Below are 18,270 nucleotides of genomic sequence, written 5' to 3'. Positions count from 1 at the left end.
AACTCCTGGTCCTAGTCAAAACTCCTGGTCCTAGCAGTATAGTGTCCTGTCCAGGGGGTGTACTCCATACAGCAGTATAGTGTCCTGTCCAGGGGGTGTACTACATACAGCAGTATAGTGTCCTGTCCAGGCGGTGTACTCCATACAGCAGTATAGAGTCCTGTCCAGGCGGTGTACTACATACAGCAGTATAGTGTCCTGTCCAGGGGGTGTAATCCACAAAGCAGTATAGAGTCCTGTCCAGGGGGTGTACTCCACAAAGCAGTATAGAGTCCTGTCCAGGCGGTGTACTACATACAGCAGTATAGTGTCCTGTCCAGGCGGTGTACTCCACAAAGCAGTATAGTGTCCTGTCCAGGCGGTGTACTACATACAGCAGTATAGAGTCCTGTCCAGGCGGTGTACTCCACAAAGCAGTATAGTGTCCTGTCCAGGGGGTGTACTCCACAAAGCAGTATAGTGTCCTGTCCAGGGGGTGTACTCCATACAGCAGTATAGTGTCCTGTCCAGGGGGTGTACTCCATACAGCAGTATAGAGTCCTGTCCAGGGGGTGTACTCCATACAGCAGTATAGTGTCCTGTCCAGGGGGTGTACTCCATACAGCAGTATAGTGTCCTGTCCAGGGGGTGTACTCCATACAGCAGTATAGTGTCCTGTCCAGGGGGTGTACTACATACAGCAGTATAGTGTCCTGTCCAGGGGGTGTACTCCATACAGCAGTATAGTGTCCTGTCCAGGGGGTGTACTTATACATCAATATACACTGCTCAAAAAAATAAAGGGAACACTTAAACAACACATCCTAGATCTGAATGAATGAAATAATCTTATTAAATACTTTTTTCTTTACATAGTTGAATGTGCTGACAACAAAATCACACAAAAATAATCAATGGAAATCCAATTTATCAACCCATGGAGGTCTGGATATGGAGTCACACTCAAAATTAAAGTGGAAAACCACACTACAGGCTGATCCAACTTTGATGTAATGTCCTTAAAACAAGTCAAAATGAGGCTCAGTAGTGTGTGTGGCCTCCACGTGCCTGTATGACCTCCCTACAACGCCTGGGCATGCTCCTGATGAGGTGGCGGATGGTCTCCTGAGGGATCTCCTCCCAGACTTGGACTAAAGCATCCGCCAACTCCTGGACAGTCTGTGGTGCAACGTGGCGTTGGTGGATGGAGCGAGACATGATGTCCCAGATGTGCTCAATTGGATTCAGGTCTGGGGAACGGGCGGGCCAGTCCATAGCATCAATGCCTTCCTCTTGCAGGAACTGCTGACACACTCCAGCCACATGAGGTCTAGCATTGTCTTGCATTAGGAGGAACCCAGGGCCAACCGCACCAGCATATGGTCTCACAAGGGGTCTGAGGATCTCATCACGGTACCTAATGGCAGTCAGGCTACCTCTGGCGAGCACATGGAGGGCTGTGCGGCCCCCCAAAGAAATGCCACCCCACACCATGACTGACCCACCGCCAAACCGGTCATGCTGGAGGATGTTGCAGGCAGCAGAACGTTCTCCACGGCGTCTCCAGACTCTGTCACGTCTGTCACGTGCTCAGTGTGAACCTGCTTTCATCTGTGAAGAGCACAGGGCGCCAGTGGCGAATTTGCCAATCTTGGTGTTCTCTGGCAAATGCCAAACGCCCTGCAAGGTGTTGGGCTGTAAGCACAACCTCCACCTGTGGACGTCGGGCCCTCATACCACCCTCATGGAGTCTGTTTCTGACCGTTTGAGCAGACACATGCATATTTGTGGCCTGCTGGAGGTCATTTTGCAAGTATAGTGATCCTCCTTGCACAAAGGCAGAGGTAGCGGTCCTGCTGCTGGGTTGTTGCCCTCCTACGGCCTCCTCCACGTCTCCTGATGTACTGGCCTGTCTCCTGGTAGCGCCTCCATGCTCTGGACACTACGCTGACAGACACAGCAAACCTTCTTGCCACAGCTCGCATTGATGTGCCATCCTGGATGAGCTGCACTACCTGAGCCACTTGTGTGGGTTGTAGACTCTGTCTCATGCTACCACTAGAGTGAAAGCACCGCCAGCATTCAAAAGTGACCAAAACATCAGCCAGGAAGCATAGGAACTGAGAAGTGGTCTGTGGTCACCACCTGCAGAACCACTCCTTTATTGGGGGTGTCTTGCTAATTGCCTATAATTTCCACCTGTTGTCTATTCCATTTGCACAACAGCATGTGACATTTATTGTCAATCAGTGTTGCTTCCTAAGTGGACAGTTTGATTTCACAGAAGTGTGATTGACTTGGAGTTACATTGTGTTGTTTAAGTGTTCCCTTTATTTTTTTGAGCAGTATATTATATTAACAGACGCTTTAATCCAAAGTGACTTATGGGCCGTTCTGGTTCACTCTACAGAAACAGGAGATGGACTCCTGCCCTATGGGCCGTTCTGGTTCACTCTACAGAAACAGGAGATGGTCTTCTTCCCTATGGGCCGTTCTGGTTCACTCTACAGAAACAGGAGATGGACTCCTGCCCTATGGGCCGTTCTGGTTCACTCTACAGAAACAGGAGATGGACTCCTGCCCTATGGGCCGTTCTGGTTCACTCTACAGAAACAGGAGATGGACTCCTGCCCTATGGGCCGTTCTGGTTCACTGTACAGAAACAGGAGATGGACTCCTGCCCTATGGGCCGTTCTGGTTCACTCTACAGAAACAGGAGATGGACTCCTGCCCTATGGGCCGTTCTGGTTCACTCTACAGAAACAGGAGATGGACTCCTGCCCTATGGGCCGTTCTGGTTCACTCTACAGAAACAGGAGATGGACTCCTGCCCTATGGGCCGTTCTGGTTCACTGTACAGAAACAGGAGATGGACTCCTGCCCTATGGGCCGTTCTGGTTCACTCTACAGAAACAGGAGATGGACTCCTGCCCTATGGGCCGTTCTGGTTCACTCTACAGAAACAGGAGATGGACTCCTGCCCTATGGGCCGTTCTGGTTCACTGTACAGGAACAGGAGATGGACTCCTGCCCTATGGGCCGTTCTGGTTCACTCTACAGGAACAGGAGATGGACTCCTGCCCTATGGGCCGTTCTGGTTCACTCTACAGGAACAGGAGATGGACTCCTGCCCTATGGGCCGTTCTGGTTCACTCTACAGAAACAGGAGATGGACTCCTGCCCTATGGGCCGTTCTGGTTCACTGTACAGAAACAGGAGATGGACTCCTGCCCTATGGGCCGTTCTGGTTCACTCTACAGAAACAGGAGATGGACTCCTGCCCTATGGGCCGTTCTGGTTCACTCTACAGAAACAGGAGATGGACTCCTGCACTATGGGCCGTTCTGGTTCACTCTACAGAAACAGGAGATGGACTCCTGCCCTATGGGCCGTTCTGGTTCACTCTACAGAAACAGGAGATGGACTCCTGCCCTATGGGCCGTTCTGGTTCACTCTACAGAAACAGGAGATGGACTCCTGCCCTATGGGCCGTTCTGGTTCACTCTACAGAAACAGGAGATGGACTCCTGCCCTATGGGCCGTTCTGGTTCACTCTACAGAAACAGGAGATGGACTCCTGCCCTATGGGCCGTTCTGGTTCACTCTACAGAAACAGGAGATGGACTCCTGCCCTATGGGCCGTTCTGGTTCACTGTACAGAAACAGGAGATGGACTCCTGCCCTATGGGCCGTTCTGGTTCACTCTACAGGAACAGGAGATGGACTCCTGCCCTATGGGCCGTTCTGGTTCACTCTACAGGAACAGGAGATGGACTCCTGCCCTATGGGCCATTCTGGTTCACTCTACAGAAACAGGAGATGGACTCCTGCCCTATGGGCCGTTCTGGTTCACTGTACAGAAACAGGAGATGGACTCCTGCCCTATGGGCCGTTCTGGTTCACTCTACAGAAACAGGAGATGGACTCCTGCCCTATGGGCCGTTCTGGTTCACTCTACAGAAACAGGAGATGGACTCCTGCCCTATGGGCCGTTCTGGTTCACTGTACAGAAACAGGAGATGGACTCCTGCACTATGGGCCGTTCTGGTTCACTGTACAGAAACAGGAGATGGACTCCTGCCCTATGGGCCGTTCTGGTTCACTCTACAGGAACAGGAGATGGACTTCTGCCCTATGGGCCGTTCTGGTTCACTCTACAGAAACAGGAGATGGACTCCTGCCCTATGGGCCGTTCTGGTTCACTCTACAGAAACAGGAGATGGACTCCTGCCCTACGGGCCGTTCTGGTTCACTCTACAGAAACCGGAGATGGACTCCTGCCCTACGGGCCGTTCTGGTTCACTCTACAGAAACAGGAGATGGACTCCTGCCCTACGGGCCGTTCTGGTTCACTGTACAGAAACCGGAGATGGACTCCTGCCCTATGGGCCGTTCTGGTTCACTCTACAGAAACAGGAGATGGACTCCTGCCCTATGGGCCGTTCTGGTTCACTCTACAGAAACAGGAGATGGACTCCTGCCCTATGGGCCGTTCTGGTTCACTCTACAGAAACAGGAGATGGACTCCTGCCCTACGGGCCGTTCTGGTTCACTGTACAGAAACCGGAGATGGACTCCTGCCCTATGGGCCGTTCTGGCTCGGACAAGGCTTATTTTTAATTTTTACAGCAGCCTCAGATTCTCTTTCTAATGGTGCTAATATCACTCCATACAGCAGCCTCAATCAGACGGCAAATCAATCAATCAACCAATCAGACGGCAGTAGGAGGGTTTCCTCCGTTCCTCCTGTTCAGAGACATCCTCCTTAGTGACCGGGTCCTGAAGGATCCCTCAGGGTGAATACTGTCTGGTTTATCCTCACACCTGAACACCGTGAGGAACCCATTCCTGTAGTTCTTATTCATCCAGCCGTACAGGAGCGGGTTGGCGAAGGTGGAGCACATGGCTACGATGTGGAAGAGAGTATAGATGAGCTTGTATTGTCTTAAGCTGAGCACCAGGTCTAGGTCACTGGCTAGTTGAAACACGTGGAAGGGCAGCCAGCATGTGGCGAAGACCACAACCACCATAACCAGCATCTTGGTGGTCTTCTTCCTGCGCTGGACGGCGTCGATGCGGCTCGCCGGACTCACGTGGTTCTTCAGCTTCACCCAGATGCAGATGTAAGCATAACTGATGATGGAGAGTGGCAGCACGTACTGCAGCAGTAACATAGACAGGCTGTAAATGACTCCGTCTCTGCTGCTGCCGTAAGGCCACTTCTCATAGCAGACCGAGATCCTCAGGTTGATGGACGGGATCTCCTCCTGACGGTACTCTCTGAAGATGGCGAGCGGGCTGGCCAGCACGGCGGACAGCGTCCAGGTGAAAGCCATGATGAGCAGGCTGCTTCGCCAGGTGAGGCGCTGGCCCAGGTGGAACACAATACACCTGTAGCGCTCCAGAGCGATGACGGCCAGCGTCAGGATCGACACGTGCACGCTCAACGCCTGGGCGAACGGGACCATGTGACACAGCACTGCGCCGAACTTCCACTCGTCGAGCAAAGTATAAACCAGTGTGAACGGTAAACACAAAGTATCCACCAACAGGTCGGCCAGGGCCAGGTTAGCTATGAAGAAGTTAGTGACTGTCCTCATGTTCCGGAAGTGGATGATCATGTAGATGACTAGGGCGTTGCCTACTAGACCCAGTAAGATGATCAGACTATACGCTGTGATCAAAGCAGCCTGGACTCCTACATGCTTGGTGACGTCAGAGTGGAACCCCGGCCGGTCGAGGTGGAGGCCGAGACTGTCGTTACCCAGGATGCCTTGCTGCCAGTGGGTGGAGGCGGTGTCCATGTGGACTGGCTGTTGGAGAGGTCTGGGTTTAAAGGGTCTGAGGGGTCATGTTGCCTGCTGGGAGGGAAGGAGGGAGGGAGGCTCACTGGAGCTGGTCAGTCAGTCCAAATACAGTCTATATAGTCCAATACTGATGGTACCACTGCAGAGTCTGGGACACTGAGGCCAAATAGTCCAAATGGTCCAGTCCAGATACACTGGGAGCACTGCCTGGTCTGGTCTGGTCATTCAGTCTACTGGTAGGGAAGACAACACTGCAGGGTCTGTTAGTCAGCTGGGAAGTTCAGATACCTGCAGTGGGAGAAACAACAGATGGAACATTCTCAGTGATAAGAGGAGAGGGGTCAGGGGTCAGGTGAAAGACAAATAAAACCTCGACCAGAGTAAAACAAGAGCCTAATATGGGTTGTTAGCTCTCTGAGTCTGCAGGAGGCTACAGCTAACGTAGGGAGGTTCCTAGATAGCCCTGCAGGAGGCTGTAGCTAACATAGGGAGGTCCCTAGATAGCCCTGCAGGAGGCTACGGCTAACATAGGGAGGTTCCTAGATAGCCCTGCAGGAGGCTACAGCTAACATAGGGAGGTTCCTAGATAGCCCTGCAGGAGGCTACAGCTAACATAGGGAGAATCCTAGATAGCCCTGCAGGAGGCTACAGCTAACATAGGGAGGTTCCTAGATAGCCCTGCAGGAGGCTACAGCTAACATAGGGAGAATCCTAGATAGCCCTGCAGGAGGCTACAGCTAACATAGGGAGAATCCTAGATAGCCCTGCAGGAGGCTACAGCTAACATAGGGAGGTTCCTAGATAGCCCTGCAGGAGGCTACAGCTAACATAGGGAGGTTCCTAGATAGCCCTGCAGGAGGCTACAGCTAACATAGGGAGAATCCTAGATAGCCCTGCAGGAGGCTACAGCTAACATAGGGAGGTTCCTAGATAGCCCTGCAGGAGGCTACAGCTAACATAGGGAGGTTCCTAGATAGCCCTGCAGGAGGCTGTAGCTAACATAGGGAGGTTCCTAGATAGCCCTGCAGGAGGCTACAGCTAACATAGGGAGGTTCCTAGATAGCCCTGCAGGAGGCTACAGCTAACATAGGGAGGTTCCTAGATAGCCCTGCAGGAGGCTACAGCTAACATAGGGAGGTTCCTAGATAGCCCTGCAGGAGGCTACAGCTAACATAGGGAGGTTCCTAGATAGCCCTGCAGGAGCCTACAGCTAACATAGGGAGGTTCCTAGATAGCCCTGCAGGAGGCTACAGCTAACATAGGGAGGTTCCTAGATAGCCCTGCAGGAGGCTACAGCTAACATAGGGAGGTTCCTAGATAGCCCTGCAGGAGGCTACAGCTAACATAGGGAGAATCCTAGATAGCCCTGCAGGAGGCTACAGCTAACATAGGGAGGTTCCTAGATAGCCCTGCAGGAGGCTACAGCTAACATAGGGAGGTTCCTAGATAGCCCTGGCTTCTCAATATACACCCTGATATACATTACTCATCTCCCTCTCTCTGGTCTATCTCTCTGTCTGTCTCAGGTCTGTCTTTCTTTCTCTCTCTCTCTCTGTTGGTCTCTCTCTCTCCCCCCCCTCTCTCTCTCTCTCTCTCTCTCTCTCTCTCTCTCTCTCTCTCTCTCTCTCTCTCTCTCTCTCTCTCTCTCTGTGTACCTACAATATTGTGCTGTTCGTTCTAGGTTGTAATTTGTGGAAGTCTATATAATTCATGATCAGTGGGCATCCGTCCTGTAGTACCCTACGGTCCGGGTTTATAGTTTATGTGTGTGTTTATAATTCATGATCAGTGGGCATCCCTCCTATCCTTCCTCACTGTGTGTTTATAGGAGAGGGCTTGAGGAGAGAGATATACTGCTGCATGGCGCACAATGTTTACTGTCTCTGTGTCCTGTGTCTCCACCACAAAACCAGAACACTGTTTACTGTCTCTGTGTGTCCTGTATCTCCACCACAAAACCAGAACACTGTTTACTGTCTCTGTGTCCTGTATCTCCACCACAAAACCAGAACACTGTTTACTGTCTCTGTGTCCTGTATCTCCACCACAAAACCAGAACACTGTTTACTGTCTCTGTGTGTCCTGTATCTCCACCACAAAACCAGAACACTGTTTACTGTCTCTGTGTCCTGTATCTCCACCACAAAACCAGAACACTGTTTACTGTCTCTGTGTCCTGTATCTCCACCACAAAACCAGAACACTGTTTACTGTCTCTGTGTGTCCTGTATCTCCACCACAAAACCAGGACACTGTTTACTGTCTCTGTGTGTCCTGTATCTCCACCACAAAACCAGAACACTGTTTACTGTCTCTGTGTCCTGTATCTCCACCACAAAACCAGAACACTGTTTACTGTCTCTGTGTGTCCTGTATCTCCACCACAAAACCAGAACACTGTTTACTGTCTCTGTGTCCTGTATCTCCACCACAAAACCAGAACACTGTTTACTGTCTCTGTGTCCTGTATCTCCACCACAAAACCAGAACACTGTTTACTGTCTCTGTGTCCTGTATCTCCACCACAAAACCAGAACACTGTTTACTGTCTCTGTGTCCTGTATCTCCACCACAAAACCAGAACACTGTTTACAGTCTCTGTGTCCTGTATCTCCACCACAAAACCAGAACACTGTTTACTGTCTCTGTGTGTCCTGTATCTCCACCACAAAACCAGAAACCTGAAATGACACTAGTGTTGGCAAAAACATTTCCCAGATCCAGAAATCTTGGTCAGTTTGGAAGATTCCTGATTCCCAAGAATCAGAAGGGAGTAAGCATGAAATCCAGAATACTCCCATTTCTGGAAAATCTGGGAATTTTAGGAAAGTTACTGGTATTTTGCAACCCCAAATTACACCCTAATCCCTAAGTAGTGCACTACTTTAAAGCCCAAGTAGGGTGTTATTGTATTACTTTCACACCTCCCCTTGATCAGCACTAAATTAGCCAGGAGAGGAGTTAATAATTTTATTGTATTTTTATTTAACTTTCATTTAACTAGGCAAGTCAATTAAGAACAAATTCTTATTTACAATGACGGCCTGCCAGGAGCCAAGGACCTCCTAAAGGTGACGGGGGCTGGGATTAAATATCCAATCTAAAACAGTTGTGCATTTTAAAGTACCTTTAAATATCCAATCTAAAACAGTTTTAAAGTAACTTTAAATATCCAATCTAAAACAGTTTTAAAGTACCTTTAAATATCCAATCTAAAACAGTTTTAAAGTAACTTTAAATATCCAATCTAAAACAGTTTTAAAGTAACTTTAAATATCCAATCTAAAACAGTTTTAAAGTAACTTTATATATCCAATCTAAAACAGTTTTAAAGTAACTTTAAGACTGCATCTCAATTTGCACCTTATCCCCCTAAATAGGGTCTCTGGTCAAAATTGGTGCACTATACAGGGGACAGGTGGACTATACAGGGGACAAGTGACCTATACAGGGGACAGGAGGACTATACAGGGGACAGGTGCACTATACAGGGGACAGGTGCCCTATACAGGGGACAGGAGGACTATACAGGGGACAGGTTCCCTATACAGGGGACTGGTGGACTATACAGGGGACAGGTGACCTATACAGGGGACAGGTGCACTATACAGGGGACAGGTGCACTATACAGGGGACAGGTGAACTATACAGGGGACAGGTGCACTATACAGGGGACAGGAGGACTATACAGGGGACAGGTGCACTATACAGGGGACAGGTGACCTATACAGGGGACAGGTGACCTATACAGGGGACAGGAGGACTATACAGGGGATAGGTGCCCTATACAGGGGACAGGTGCCCTATACAGGGGACAGGTGACCTATACAGGGGACAGGTGCACTATACAGGGGACAGGTGAACTATACATGGGACAAGTGAACTATACAGGGGACAGGTGAACTATATAGGGGACAGGTGACCTATACAGGGGACAGGTGGACTATACAGGGGACAGGTGCACTATACAGGGGACAGGTGGACTATACAGGGGACAGGTGAACTATACAGGGGACAGGTGGACTATACAGGGGACAGGTGAACTATACAGGGGACAGGTGGACTATACAGGGGACAGGTGACCTATACAGGGGACAGGTGCACTATACAGGGGACAGGTGGACTATACAGGGGACAGGTGACCTATACAGGGGACAGGTGAACTATACAGGGGACAGGTGACCTATACAGGGGACAGGTGAACTATACAGGGGACAGGTGCCCTATACAGGGGACAGGTGAACCTCCACCCTCTCCGAGCTGGGCATCTCCGGCGCGGCCCATGCTTGGATTGCATCCTACCTGACAGGTCGCTCCTACCAGGTGGCGTGGCAAGAATCTGTCTCCGCACCACGTGCTCTCACCACTGGTGTCCCCCAGGGCTCTGTTCTAGGCCCACTCCTATTCTCGCTATACACCAAGTCACTTGGCTCTGTCATATCCTCACATGGTCTCTCATATCATTGCTATGCAGATGACACACAATTAATCTTCTCCTTTCCCCCTTCTGACAACCAGGTGGCGAATCGCATCTCTGCATGTCTGGCAGACATATCAGTGTGGATGACGGATCACCACCTCAAGCTGAACCTCGGCAAGACGGAGCTGCTCTTCCTCCCGGGGAAGGACTGCCCGTTCCATGATCTCGCCATCACGGTTGACAACTCCCTTGTGTCCTCCTCCCAGAGTGCTAAGAGCCTCGGCGTGACCCTGGACAACACCCTGTCGTTTCTCCACTAACATCAAGGCGGTGACCCGATCCTGTAGGTTCATGCTCTACAACATTCGCAGAGTACGACCCTGCCTCACACAGGAAGCGGCGCAGGTCCTAATCCAGGCACTTGTCATCTCCCGTCTGGATTACTGCAACTCATTGTTGGCTGGGCTCCCTGCCTGTGCCATTAAACCCCTACAACTCATCCAGAACGCCGCAGCCCGTCTGGTGTTCAACCTTCCCAAGTTCTCTCACGTCACCCCGCTCCTCCGCTCTCTCCACTGGCTTCCAGTCGAAGCTCGCATCCGCTACAAGACCATGGTGCTTGCCTACGGAGCTGTGAGGGGAACGGCACCTCCGTACCTTCAGGCTCTGATCAGGCCCTACACTCAAACAAGGGCACTGCGTTCATCCACCTCTGGCCTGCTGGCCCCCCTACCTCTGAGGAAGCACAGTTCCCGCTCAGCCCAGTCAAAACTGTTCGCTGCTCTGGCACCCCAATGGTGGAACAAGCTCCCTCACGACGCCAGGACAGTGGAGTCAATCACCACCTTCCGGAGACACCTGAAACCCCACCTCTTTAAGGAATACCTAGGATAGGATAAAGTAATCCTTCTAACCCCCCCCTTAAAAGATTTAGATGCACTATTGTAAAGTGCTTGTTCCACTGGATATTATAAGGTGAATGCACCAATTTGTAAGTCGCTCTGGATAAGAGCGTCTGCTAAATGACTTAAATGTAAATGTGAACTATATAGGGGACAGGTGAACTATATAGGGGACAGGTGAACTATACAGGGGACAGGTAAACTATACAGGGGACAGGTGACCTATACAGGGGACAGGTGACCTATACAGGGGACAGGTGCACTATACAGGGGACAGGTGCCCTATACAGGGGACAGGTGAATTATACAGGGGACAGGTGAACTATACAGGGGACAGGTGACCTATACAGGGGACAGGTGAACTATACAGGGGACAGGTGAACTATACAGGGGACAGGTGCACTATACAGGGGACAGGTGAACTATACAGGGGACAGGTTCCCTATACAGGGGACAGGTGAACTATACAGGGGACAGGTGAACTATACAGGGGACAGGTGCACTATATAGGGGACAGGTGCCCTATACAGGGGACAGGTGAATTATACAGGGGACAGGTGATTTATATAGGGGATAGGTGTCATGGTTCCACCTGCCACCAGAGGGCAGCAGAGACCGTCCTAGAGACATTAACAACACTCAGGTTGTCATGGTAATACCCTGTCACCAGAGGACAGCAGAGACATTAACAACACTCAGGTTGTCATGGTAATACCCTGTCACCAGAGGACAGCAGAGACCTCATTAACAACACTCAGGTTGTCATGGTAATACCCTGTCACCAGAGGACAGCAGAGACGGAGAGAATTAACGACACTCAGGTTGTCATGGTAATACCCTGTCACCAGAGGACAGCAGAGACATTAACAACACTCAGGTTGTCATGGTAATACCCTGTCACCAGAGGACAGCAGAGACCGTCCTAGAGACATTAACAACACTCAGGTTGTCATGGTAATACCCTGTCACCAGAGGACAGCAGAGACATTAACAACACTCAGGTTGTCATGGTAATACCCTGTCACCAGAGGACAGCAGAGACATTAACTACACTCAGGTTGTCATGGTAATACCCTGTCACCAGAGGACAGCAGAGACATTAACGACACTCAGGTTGTCATGGTAATACCCTGTCACCAGAGGACAGCAGAGACCGTCCTAGAGACATTAACAACACTCAGGTTGTCATGGTAATACCCTGTCACCAGAGGACAGCAGAGACCGTCCTAGAGACATTAACAACACTCAGGTTGTCATGGTAATACCCTGTCACCAGAGGACAGCAGAGACGTTAACGACACTCAGGTTGTCATGGTAATACCCTGTCACCAGAGGACAGCAGAGACCGTCCTAGAGACATTAACAACACTCAGGTTGTCATGGTAATACCCTGTCACCAGAGGGCAGCAGAGACCGTCCTAGAGACATTAACAACACTCAGGTTGTCATGGTAATACCCTGTCACCAGAGGACAGCAGAGACCGTCCTAGAGACATTAACAACACTCAGGTTGTCATGGTAATACCCTGTCACCAGAGGGCAGCAGAGACCGTCCTAGAGACATTAACGACACTCAGGTTGTCATGGTAATACCCTGTCACCAGAGGGCAGCAGAGACGTTAACGACACTCAGGTTGTCATGGTAATACCCTGTCACCAGAGGACAGCAGAGACATTAACGACACTCAGGTTGTCATGGTAATACCCTGTCACCAGAGGACAGCAGAGACATTAACGACACTCAGGTTGTCATGGTAATACCCTGTCACAAGAGGACCGCAGAGACATTAACGACACTCAGGTTGTCATGGTAATACCCTGTCACCAGAGGACAGCAGAGACATTAACGACACTCAGGTTGTCATGGTAATACCCTGTCACCAGAGGACAGCAGAGACGTTAACGACACTCAGGTTGTCATGGTAATACCCTGTCACCAGAGGACAGCAGAGACGTTAACGACACTCAGGTTGTCATGGTAATACCCTGTCACCAGAGGGCAGCAGAGACCCCAACATTAACGACACTCAGGTTGTCATGGTAATACCCTGTCACCAGAGGGCAGCAGAGACGTTAACGACACTCAGGTTGTCATGGTAATACCCTGTCACCAGAGGACCGCAGAGACATTAACGACACTCAGGTTGTCATGGTAATACCCTGTCACAAGAGGACCGCAGAGACATTAACGACACTCAGGTTGTCATGGTAATACCCTGTCACCAGAGGACAGCAGAGACATTAACGACACTCAGGTTGTCATGGTAATACCCTGTCACAAGAGGACCGCAGAGACATTAACGACACTCAGGTTGTCATGGTAATACCCTGTCACAAGAGGACCGCAGAGACATTAACGACACTCAGGTTGTCATGGTAATACCCCTGTCACCAGAGGACCGCAGAGACATTAACGACACTCAGGTTGTCATGGTAATACCCTGTCACCAGAGGACAGCAGAGACATTAACGACACTCAGGTTGTCATGGTAATACCCTGTCACCAGAGGACAGCAGAGACATTAACGACACTCAGGTTGTCATGGTAATACCCTGTCACCAGAGGACCGCAGAGACATTAACGACACTCAGGTTGTCATGGTAATACCCTGTCACCAGAGGACCGCAGAGACATTAACGACACTCAGGTTGTCATGGTAATACCCTGTCACCAGAGGACAGCAGAGACATTAACGACACTCAGGTTGTCATGGTAATACCCTGTCACCAGAGGACAGCAGAGACATTAACGACACTCAGGTTGTCATGGTAATACCCTGTCACCAGAGGACAGCAGAGACATTAACGACACTCAGGTTGTCATGGTAATACCCTGTCACCAGAGGACAGCAGAGACATTAACGACACTCAGGTTGTCATGGTAATACCCTGTCACCAGAGGACAGCAGAGACGTTAACGACACTCAGGTTGTGTCCTAATTTACCCCTTATATTTCCCTGTTAAAAGAGGTGTGTTTCCTGTGTGCGGGCGTTTCCTGAGTGAGGTTTTTGAGACCTAGTGGTTTTATCTTTTCGTTATTTAATTAATTGTCTTCCTTCTCTTCTTCTTCTTCTTCTTCACAATTGTACTGTGATCCCGCGGCTACCGTTTCCCAGTAAAGTATTATGTTAATCCTTAACCACTGATTCCGCGCGTCTCGTCTTTTCTCTGCACCTGGGTCCAACCTCGACACGTCACAATAGGGTGCCATTTGGGACTCGCAAAAAAAAAAACACAGCGTGAAGAAAGCTCCTTGATTATGTGCACAAGGAAAAACTCTGTAGATGGTCTGTAAATAGAATCTATTAATTAAAATTCAGTTCACACCACACGCATGCTGGTCGACTCTCAGTACAGCGCTCTCACCATCCTCCTGCCAGGTAGCTTGCTCAATAGCTGATGATGTCAAATTAAATGTACACGTTAAATTGTGTGCAAGTTTTGAAGGTGTTCTTGGACCGTGAGTTTGGGGAAACGGAATCATTACTGGCTCAAAAAACGATCAAATACTGTGTGTCCCAAATCGTACCCTATGTCATGTACACTTCACTACTTTGGTATGACCTATTATCTGATATGACCTATTATCTGATATGAATTGTGATCTGATATGATATAATCTGATATGATTTGATCTGATATAATCTGATATGATATAATCTGATATGATCTGATCTGATATGATATGATCTGTGATCTGTTATCTGATATAATCTGTGATCTGTTATCTGATCTGATATGATATAATCTGATATGATCTAATATGATTTGATCTGATATAATCTGATATGATATAATCTGATATGATATAATCTGATATGATATGATCTGTGATCTGTTATCTGATATAATCTGTGATCTGTTATCTGATATAATCTGTGATCTGTTATCTGATATAATCTATTATCTGATATCTGTTATCTGATATGATCTGTGATCTGTTATCTGATCTGATATGATATAATCTGATATGATCTAATATGATCTGATCTGATATGATCTGATATGATATGATCTGATATGATATAATCTGATATGATCTGATATGATATGATCTGATATAATCTGATATGATATGATCTGATATAATCTGATATGATATGATCTGTGATCTGTTATCTGATCTGATATGATATAATCTGATATGATCTAATATGATCTGATCTGATATGATCTGATATGATATGATCTGATATGATATAATCTGATATGATCTGATATGATATAATCTGATATGATCTGATCTGATATGATATGATCTGATATAATCTGATATGATATGATCTGATATAATCTGATATGATATGATCTGTGATCTGTTATCTGATATAATCTGTGATCTGTTATCTGATATGATCTGTTATCTGATATAATCTGATATGATCTGATATAATCGGATATAATATGATATAATCTGATATGATCTGATATGATCTGTGATCTGTTATCTGATATGGTCTGATATGGTCTGATATGATATAATCTGATATAATCTGATATGATCTGATATGACCTATTATCTGATATTAGGGGTGAGCAAAGTTATCTACCTTCCCAGCCTCCAACCCTCCCAGCACCTTATCCTTCCCAGCCTCACCCTCCAACCCTCCCAGCACCTTATCCCTCCCAGCCTCACCCTCCAACCCTCCCAGCACCTTATCCCTCCCAGCCTCCAACCCTCCCAGCACCTTATCCCTCCCAGCCTCACCCTCCAACCCTCCCAGCACCTTATCCCTCCCAGCCTCACCCTCCAACCCTCCCAGCACCTTATCCCTCCCAGCCTCCAACCCTCCCAGCACCTTATCCCTCCCAGCCTCCAACCCTCCCAGCACCTTATCCCTCCCAGCCTCCAACCCTCCCAGCACCTTATCCCTCCCAGCCTCCAACCCTCCCAGCACCTTATCCCTCCCAGCCTCCAACCCTCCCAGAAATTCAGCTCCAGGGGAGACAAACACAGATACAATGGAAGGCCAGAAGGAATTGAGACTGAAATATGGAATCAGAAGCAGCCTGCATGTGTCTGGGTCAGAAATAAGGCTTGTGGATTAATACATCTATCTGGGTTGGTGGGTTTGTGTTTATTATGCAGGCTATACTGAGATTGGGACCATAACAACTGCCTACCTACACCTTAGCATTATAAAACAACCTTCCTTCGTTCTCAGCTCTAATCACTCTTTGTCAATGTGTCGCTGTCAGCAGACATATGGTAATAGCATTCAGACAGACAGGGGGACAGACAGACAGGGAGACAGACAGACAGACGGACAGACGGACAGACGGACAGACAGGGGGACAGGGGGACAGACGGGGGGACAGACGGACAGGGGGACAGACAGACAGACAGGGGGACAGACAGGGAGACAGGGGACAGACGGGGGGACAGACAGACAGACAGGGGGACAGACAGACAGACAGGGGGACAGACAAGGAGACAGGGGACAGACAGACAGACAGACAGACAGACAGACAGACAGACAGACAGACAGACAGACAGACAGACAGACAGACAGACAGACAGACAGACAGACAGACAGACAGACAGACAGACCGATGGGTTGATAGAGAATGGGTGCAGTTTATCTGAAGTATTAGGTGCTTAGTAATTGTCTCCAAGGCTTTCTAAAGAGCAGGCATTTGTCTGCAATAAGCTGTAACCTGCCGTCAACCCACACAACAAAAAAAAAAAAACTATGCTATAGACTTTTGATGTAGACTTTACTATCGATATGTAAATCTCAGGATTTATATACGCCACTAAAGTAAACTCACCATCGTAGACCCTTATTCATGATCTAATGACAGCGTCTATTACTGTGTTAGGTTTAGGCTATATGGTTGTTTATTTCGTTATGTCTCATTAGCCTCTATTTACCAAAGACAGTGCTAATACATTTAATCAGAATCCATCACGCTGTAATCGGTGAAAATTGGGAGGTGATGAAAGTGCGTTGCGTTAAAGCTACGGACGTAACTTCTGATCCCTAAACTATTAACCGTGATATATCACCGTCACGCTTTGGTCATCGCATTATAAAACCGATCGATCAAGAGTCATTTTTTAAATTTTAAATTTTATTTTTTAATCATGTATGCTCCAAATCAGTTCTATATTATTGTACAGGTAAACTGCATACATCTTCAGTAACCTATCCAATCATTCAATTACTCACCTTTCCCCCTCTTAGTCGCAGGCGTTAGCTCCTTGGTAAACGAGTCTTCAAATGAGATGTTGCACGGAACAAGTGAAAATCCTGAAGCTCCTCCTGAGCAGAGAGTGGAGTGAAGCGCACATATGCTGTGTGTGCTCTCTCTCTCTCCTTTTATTTCTCTCTCTCTCTCTCCTTTATCTCTCTCTCTCCGTTTATTTCTCTCTCTCTCTCCGTTTATTTCTCTCTCGCTCTCTCCTTTATCTCTCTCTCTGCTTTTATCTCTCTCGCTCCTTTTATTTCTCTCTCTCTTTCTCTCTCTCTCTCCTTCATCTCTCTCTCTCTTTCTCTCTCTCTCCTTTATCTCTCTCTCTCTCCTTTTATTTCTCTCTCTCTTTCTCTCTCTCTCCTTCATCTATCTCTCTCTCCTTTATCTCTCTCTCTCTCCGTTTATTCATCTCTCTCGCTCGCTCTCTCCTTTTATCTCTCTCTCTCTCTCTCTCGCTCCTTTTATTTCTCTCTCTCTCCTTTTCCCTCTCTCTCCTTTTATTTCTATCCTCTCCTCCTTTTATTTCTCTCTCTCTCTCTCTCCTTTTATTTCTCTCTCTCTCTCTCTCTCCTTTTCTTTATCTCTCTCAACGCACGGAACCCACACAGACCTCGTATATAGAGTGGATAGATTGCCCTGACTATATAACAATAATATATTATTTTCCTATTGATTTTAAACATGAACCCAAGCAATGCATGTCAAATCAAATTATGCCTAATGCTTCTTTCAATGCTAGTTCTCTCTCTCTCTCTCTCTCTCTCTCTCTCTCTCTCTCTCTCTCTCTCTCTCTCTCTCTCTCTCTCTCTCTCTCTCTCTCTCTCTCTCTCTCTCTCTCTCTCTCTCTCTCTCTCTCTCTCTCTCTCTCTCACACACACACACACACAGTTTTGACCTTGCTGGAGTTTTCATCATGTCAGATCCAGAAGGAAACACCAAAGTGGTCAACTGTTTTTCCATTAC

General features: G+C 48.3%; 1 protein-coding gene across 1 annotated transcript; it reads right to left on the bottom strand.

Annotated features, from left to right (window-relative positions):
- Window positions 1-4,276: 4,276 nt before the first annotated feature.
- Window positions 4,277-17,399, bottom strand: LOC106604122 (neuropeptide Y receptor type 2-like). Its single transcript, XM_014198525.2, has 2 exons — window positions 17,283-17,399; window positions 4,277-6,074 (listed from the first exon to the last, which is right to left on the bottom strand). The coding sequence occupies exon 2, from the start codon at window positions 5,781-5,783 to the stop codon at window positions 4,692-4,694; it is 1,092 nt and encodes a 363-aa protein (XP_014054000.1). The 5' UTR covers window positions 5,784-6,074; window positions 17,283-17,399; the 3' UTR covers window positions 4,277-4,691.
- Window positions 17,400-18,270: the final 871 nt, after the last annotated feature.

Source organism: Salmo salar, chromosome ssa05 (assembly GCF_905237065.1).
Source record: "Salmo salar chromosome ssa05, Ssal_v3.1, whole genome shotgun sequence".
NCBI lineage: Eukaryota > Metazoa > Chordata > Actinopteri > Salmoniformes > Salmonidae > Salmo > Salmo salar.
Note: the sequence above shows the minus strand (reverse complement) of the source record. Positions and strands in the feature narration are given on the sequence as shown.

What these genes read in the sequence shown, in the direction of transcription:
- LOC106604122 (XM_014198525.2), bottom strand. Translation starts at nt 5,783, where the DNA reads ATGGACACCGCCTCCACCCACTGGCAGCAAGGCATCCTGGGTAACGAC.